Source organism: Aristolochia californica, unplaced genomic scaffold, assembly GCF_029961685.1.
Source record: "Aristolochia californica isolate CCGP_79_NKW_82.1479 unplaced genomic scaffold, dmAriCali1.0.hap1 SCAF_13, whole genome shotgun sequence".
Taxonomy (NCBI): Eukaryota; Viridiplantae; Streptophyta; class Magnoliopsida; order Piperales; family Aristolochiaceae; genus Aristolochia; species Aristolochia californica.
Window position 1 is genome coordinate 23129842 of NW_027181804.1, and position 7518 is coordinate 23137359.

Consider the following 7518-nt stretch of genomic DNA (forward strand, 5'->3'; position numbering starts at 1 on the left):
TTGCATAAGGCAGCTAAAAAGATGAAGACTCGGACCCGGATAGGATAGTTGACCCCCGAGCCCTATGGATATATCAACTACCTTTGACAATAGGGTAGACTATATTATTGCAGACTGAGAGGAGCGCCAAAGGGGTAAACCCCGACGGATGCAATGCTTGGTCAAGTGGTTGGGTCAACCGAAATCTGAAGCAACTTGGCAAGATGTTGCCGAGTTATGGCAGTTCGAGAAGGAGGTGGCCACATAACGTCAGGGGCTGCAGACGAGGGCGTTTGCCTTATTGCAGTGAGAGTATGAGACGGAGGACGAAGCCATGGTGTAGCCAAGCACCAAGGAGGAAGACTGTACGAGTCCAAAGCACAACAATAGCAGCGACGGCCAAGGCCAACTGCAAAGGCATGACCCAGAAGGGCACACGCATATGGCCAGCTCGACCGCAGCTACAGAGGAACAAGACACACTTGAGTTGGCCAGACGGATGGCCAAGCACCAAGACGCGCAATGGCCCCAACAACCGGTAGAGACAGAAATTGAAAACTCAACAGACGCACGTGCGGTGCACATCAAGCAAAATGCGCGCGCATGCGCACGGCCCAGGGAGAGGGCGCATTGGCATTTGGGGTTGCACAAAGGCGCCCCATGCAGAAGAATGAATGTGGGGTTGCCGAAGATGAAATGCGCATGCAACGTGGAAGTTGTGGGCACGCAAGCGCATGAGGCAACAACGCGGGTGCCCAACGCATTTGGGGTTGCCATGCTGGTCCCGCAAAGCGCGCGTGCGTGCGTATGCAAAGTGGCAAAATCTGGGAGGTTGCCATTTCAAGAGAGATTCTTCTTCAACCACTCCTATATGTTCCATATGACAACTAGAGCTCATTTGAACGCTAACTGGGCGGCCAAACGAATGGAGACACCTAGGACGTCCACATACAAGATTGAGTTAAAAAAGGAGCAAATCAAGGGATTTGGATATGGAGCAAATCAAGGGATTTGATAAGGAAGGATCAAATCAAGGAGATTTGATAAGGAAGGATCAAATCAAGGAGATTTGATTTAGGGAGGATCAAATCAAGGAGACTTGATAAGGGAGGATCTTTGCTCTCATTGGACAGAAGCATGAGAGAAGGGAGGGGTCAAAGCCTATAAATGCCTTGGCCAACGATTCTTGTATGATATTGGATAACTTGTAAAGCATAGACGTGAGGGAGAGTTTTTGTAGAGTGCTAGCCTTCCACCTTGGATGACCACTCCTTGTAATCTTTTCTAGCATTAATACAAGGTTACTTTCTCTCCCAATTTCATTTTCTTTCTACCTTTTTATTGCTCGTACTTCACTTGAGAGGAAAGAGTTTGCAACGTTGATCGAAGGGGTGAGAGGTTGTACTACCTTTGACGGATTGAATAGGCCTTCACGGGAGTTAAAGTTTCGCTAGCCTAAGTGAGTTTAGACTCATCTGACCTCGTGACAATAGGTGTCAATGTCTTTGCTCATATGAAAATAATGAATGAAGTCCATTTTATGTAAGGATATATGTCTAATTTATTATTTTCATATAAATGGATTTGATTAACCCCCAATTGTGATACATAGACAAAAAAAAAAAAAAAATCTAAACCCGACTATAGAACAACTCTAGCTCACTTAGACCGATCTTTTTGGGACTCCACATAGCAAGACGAGAACATAATACTTGAAAACAAAAATAAATACAACTAGAATTTTTACCTTGTCACTTAGTTTCATTGTTTTATAACGTAGTTTTAGTGGGTTTTACTTTACATATTTAAAATAGGCAAAAAATACAAAAATAAAAATAAATGGAAAATATAAGTAAAAATATTTAAGAACATAAAATTAGAATAAATATGATTTTTGCGAGAAAATTTCAAACACCAAATGATAAACACAAAAATCACCACCTGATAACAAAAGGAAAATTCAAAAAGAAAGAGTAAATTTATAGGATCCCATTAATAACATTTGAAAGTTTCCTTACATGAATGTGTGGAAGAAAAACAAGAAAAAGAAGGCGAGATGCAGAACTGTTGGGAGAAGTAAAGAAGAAGAGAGCTAGATTGTGGGAAGAGAGACTGAGATGAAGAGAAGGATAAGGGTTTTAGTTGTTCTTCTCTATCCTCTTCTCCCCTTGGCTTTTATTTATAATTTTCACTAAGTACAAAATTATAAGATTGCCATTTACATGAGATGGAATAAGTAGAATAAACAAAGGCTGAATATAAGATTCATTACAACTTAACTCACTAGCTTTAACTCTCCAATATTCTCCCTCAAGCTAGCTCGTATATTAAGTGTATTTTCTTGGGGTACTCAACTTAGAAAGGGTATGTATGTTACTCACCGGTTCTACAGAAAACATTCACTTCCATTGATATCACATTTTTTGAGGACCAATCATACTTCTCAACAGCCACATGAGGACACTCTCTCATCTCCTGCCAACCACTCACCTGTGCAGTCTCCTGATGTTCTTGAGGCAAGTTCTCCTCTATCCTCTCCAATTATGTTTGGTCCACCATATGACACACAACCTATTGCCCTTCGAAATGAATCTAAACCACCCTCCACTTCACATCCTATCTCATATTATGTCTCCACTCATCGGTTATGTTCTAACTGTGTTTCATTTTTGTTTGTTGTGTTATCTTCTCATCTTCCTAGTACTTATGAAGAGATCAAAGCGGCCTTGGATTTGACAATTAAAATTTGACATGCTTCTATTGTTTATTTTGATCATGATTTTGTTTAGTGTTATTTCTTTTTTAAAGGAAAGTTTTGATGACAATTTTCGGAGGCATACGCCTTTGTGTCACATAGAAATTATCACATAGGTACCCCAATATTGAGGTAGGCATTAAAAATTTGACAATTAGAACTTTCTTTTAACAAGCCTTTGTTGTTAATTTTCATCATGTTTTTGTTTTGTGTTATTTCTTTTTGGAAGGAAAATTTTGGTGTCACTTTTTGGAGGAATACAAATGCACATGCTTTCGTGTATTTGATATGGGGTGTTGTGTTTTGACAATGTCATACTAGTATGGGATATGCGGTGTTGTGTTTTGATAATGTCATACTAGTATGGACGCTTGGTACAAGGAGCATGAGGGTCATCCTGCAACATTGTTGACAACTTATTAAGGGATTTCCCTTAAGAATAGTTAGACCTTCTCAACCCTCGCCTGATTAGGAGTGATGCCATCGCCGACCCAGAATGTCTCCCCTCATTTGCTCGACTCCTCTTCTGTTGCTGTCACCGAAGACCATCACTTTTGATGACCGTTCTTCCTTCCGTCGTTGTCCCTATAGACCAATCGTAGAAAGTGGTCTCAACATAACCAAGCCATATCTAAGTCCAGGGGGGAAATTATTTTTCCCTCTAACATTGTCCTGCACATGTTCACATGTGCGGATTTCACAAGTGCGACAAAAAAGAACCCTCCGAATTTCACTACAAATCCTCTTCTCCCCAATAGGACGATGTGTTCTCTCCGATTTTGTCCGCTCCAACCGCTACCAATGTCGTCGCTATTCTTAGCAACTACCAATGTTGTTGCTCTTATTAGCCGCTACCTGTGCCATTGCTCTTCCCAGCTACAACCTATGCCGCTGCTCTTCCCAGCCGCTACTCTTCTCAGCCACTACCAATGCCGTTGCTCTTCTTAGTCGCTACCAATGCTACTGCTCTTCTCAGCCGCTACCAGTGCCTTTGCTTTTTCTAGCTGCTACCTATGCAGTTGCTCTTCTAAGCCACTAACAATGCCGCTGCTCTTCCCAACCGCTACCAGTGTCGCTGTTCTTCCCAATCGCTACCAGTGCCACTGCTCTTCCTAGTTACGACTAGTGCCGCTACTCTTCCCAGCCACTACCATTTGCAGTTGCTTTGGATTACTACTTCCACGAACTTGCTTCATCTTGCGGGAGTATGATAGAGATAAAGATAAAAAAAGTGATTGAAACAGGGAGATACTCAAATTATAAATGATTGAAACAAAGACAGACTCAAATTGTAGAATTGTAAAAGCTATGGACTATATTGTAATTCTATAAATACCGCACACCTGATCGATAATCAATAAAAGGTCCGACATACATTTCAAAATTCAATACTTATAACTCATGGATGATTCCCTTGTCCAAATTTCAAAAGTTGATGATCACTTTTCCAAATTCCCCATCCCACAACAGTACATGGTGGGTCTCTATTCTTTTCATTGATTCGCATCATAGTCCGAGAGCATGCAGGCTGGGTGGAAATCCGAAGCTTTGCACCTCGGCCAGACTAACCTTTTCCAAATCCAACAACATTAACATACCAAATTGGCCAGGGACCCACTACTCGTCAGACACTGCATTCTCAAGTTTGGAATAAAGCAGTTTTATTTCACAGTGCGCTGCCCTGGAAACTAGAATCGGCCAAGCCTCCGAAAACGGAGAGAGCTAGGTAAATTATCAAACACGAAACCTGCAACTTTCCCTTTTAACTTCCTCTTTTCTCCGGCTGAAACTCTCGAGAGTAGCTGGACGAAGTCCAGGATCTCTCTCTATGAATACAACGTTGTTTCGATCATTCAGACCGTTTGCCAGAGTGGGAGATATTTACTGTATATTTACTGGACTGGAGCTGGGAAAGCACTTGAAAATAAGAAGAAAGGGGGGCCAGAAGCGTATGGGGGATGAGTGAGACAAGACAGAAAGGTCCTCCATTGGACATAAACGACGAAGGCGGCCTGAACAGGAAAATTCTTTCAATAATGGGAAAGATGAAAGCAGCACAGTTTTGTTGTAGCTAGAGCGAAATTCCTTTCATCTAGCTCCTATAAATAAACTGAAATATAGACTTTGATTTCTCCGTTTAGTCTAGGAACAGTTGAGCTCTGTTATGGGAATAAAATTTCGTCGAAGAAGTGATATTCTGATTTGAACACGATTGTGAGGACAAGTTTTTCTGTCAAGTGATCCAGGTTTTAAGCTCCGTCATGTCAAGCTGACGAGGATTGATGTCAAAGGCCCCTTCTCGATAACTCTCACGCCGTTAATCCATTCCCACGTTCAAAGCAGTTTGTCGCTCAGTGGTGGCTCTAGTTACTGGTTCCAGTTGTCTCCCTCTTCGTCCACCCTTCAATGGCGAGCCTCTTCTCCTCACTGATTACTCTTCTGCTTGTCTCGTCAGGTACTGCTTACATTTTGTACGCTTTTAGCTTTCTGTTTCGGAGTTTCTTTTGTTTTCCGGTGTGTGAACTGTTTCCGGCTAATGTGTTTACAGGGTCTGTAATATTGCCAACGTTGGTTTCTTCAATCGGCATCAACTACGGGCAGGTAGCTAACAATCTGCCCTCGCCGGAAAATGTAGCCCCGCTTCTCCAATCGATCGGTGTGAAGAAGGTGAAGCTTTACGACTCCAACCCTCGTGTTCTTCGCGCATTCGCCAACACCGGCGTCGAATTCATTGTCGGCCTGGCAAATGAGTGTCTGGATAAGATGCAAGATCAGTCTAAAGCCGTTGCCTGGGTTAAAGAGAATGTGCAGTGCTACCTTCCTGCCACGAAAATAACCACAATCACCGTGGGAAATGAGATCTTGACCGGAAATGACAAGACAATGATGGAAAATCTCCTTCCAGCTATCCAAAACATCCATGCCGCGCTGATTTCCCTGGGTCTCGATAAACAGATCAGCGTCACGACGACGCATTCCCTGGCGGTCCTTCAGACCTCTTATCCGCCCTCGGCCGGAGCTTTTCGCCCGGATCTGAGGCAGTACATCTCCCCGATCTTGAGCTTCCACTCCAAGACGGGTTCTCCGTTTCTCATCAACGCGTATCCATTTTTTGCGTACAAGGCGAATCCGAAGGAGGTGTCCCTGGATTTCGCCCTCTTTCAACCAAACCAGGTATGCTTTATGTGTTCCTATTTTTTGCATACAAGGCGAATCCGAAGGAGGTGTCCCTTCCTCTCTTACCAAGCTTACGCTTTCCAAGATCGAAATGTTCTTCTTCATTGGATCGAGTCTCTTGTTGGGTTGCTTTTCAATTCAGGGTATAGTGGACAGCACGTCAAATCTCCATTACGACAACATGTTACACGCACAAATCGACGCTGTCTATGCAGCTTTGGCGTTGTTGGGATACGGAAAGCTGCCGGTTCACATATCAGAGACGGGGTGGCCGTCCAAGGGCGACGCAGACGAGGTCGGCGCGACGCTGGACAACGCCCGGAAGTACAACGGGAATCTGATGAAGCTCCTTTCCGAAAAGAAGGGGACGCCTCTTAGACCCAACCAAGACTTAGATGTCTACGTGTTTGCCCTGTTCAACGAGAATTTGAAGCATGGTCCAACTTCGGAGAGGAACTACGGACTGTTCAAGCCAGATGGAACGCCGGTGTACCAGCTGGCGGCAAGCAGCGGCAATGGAAGCAGCTCGACAGGAAGTGGGGGCGGAACCGCCGTTACGCCTTTCCCGGGAGACAGTTCGACCCCCGGTTTCTTCAATATCTCCTTCGCGACGGTGAATCTCTACACCCACCGTCTGTTTCTGGGAAATCAATCCATTTTGACACCGCCATGATTCTCATTTCTACAGATTCATTTCTTCAAATTCGATTTGAAGTCTGCTGATAAACATATTTACCCGTGTTCGTGTTGCAGGGCTCGCAGCGGTGTGACATGGCGATTTTTCTGTTGGGCCTCTTGTTCGTGTTTTGGACTTTGTTCTCGCTTTGAGTTGGGCCCTGTGTATTTATTCTCGTTTTGTTTTGATTTTGTGGCCATCACATGAAGGCATACGATATTTGTATCATTAATTCACTATTTAGGATCTAGCTTTTTTAACAAAACCCCATTGCCCCACCAAATATATAATATTTAATAAAATCCCAAGAAAATCTAAGTTAAAACTAAATTAGTGTTAAGAGATTATCAATAGGCAGCTTAATTACGAGAAATGACCAGCCGATATTAAAATCTCCAAACAATATCTCAAGTTAAATATTAGAAATAACCGATCCCCCTATCAAGGATTAGCATATACTCTTAATATTTTGTACATAGTGTTTCTAATCATACTAGTAGAAACACTGATTAGAAATACTTACGTATTTGTGAGATTCTACTATGTTAGTCCACAATGAATTGAATTGAATTTAAATGAATTGATTCTACTTCAATTCATCTTTGGGTGTTGGTGTAGACGAGTTCAAGTACACTAGAAAACAGATTTCAGTGTTAGTACTCTTAAATGAAAAGTATGATATAATCAAGAGAATAAGTAACCTTTTATAATATACTTAAATAGAATATATACCTAAACAGATAATTAACCAAAATAAACATGGTTACTACACTTATAAGTGATTTAAAATATAGTATTAAAATATGTTAATATCCTAATTAACGAAAAACTATATTATATTACTTAATGATTACAATTTATTATAAATTAATACAATAATTACGTGTGACTAGAATATAATATTAAAAATTAATAAAAAAAGTAAAAAATA

At 41.9% G+C, this 7518-nt stretch overlaps 1 protein-coding gene across 1 annotated transcript; it reads left to right on the forward strand.

Moving 5' to 3' along the window:
• Window positions 1-4849: 4849 nt before the first annotated feature.
• LOC137948825 (glucan endo-1,3-beta-glucosidase 11) lies at window positions 4850-6852 on the forward strand. The gene is made up of 4 exons (XM_068795003.1): window positions 4850-5189; window positions 5283-5908; window positions 6054-6524; window positions 6665-6852. The coding sequence occupies exons 1-4, from the start codon at window positions 5141-5143 to the stop codon at window positions 6737-6739; spliced, it is 1221 nt and encodes a 406-aa protein (XP_068651104.1). The 5' UTR covers window positions 4850-5140; the 3' UTR covers window positions 6740-6852.
• The last annotated feature ends 666 nt before the right edge of the window (window positions 6853-7518 follow it).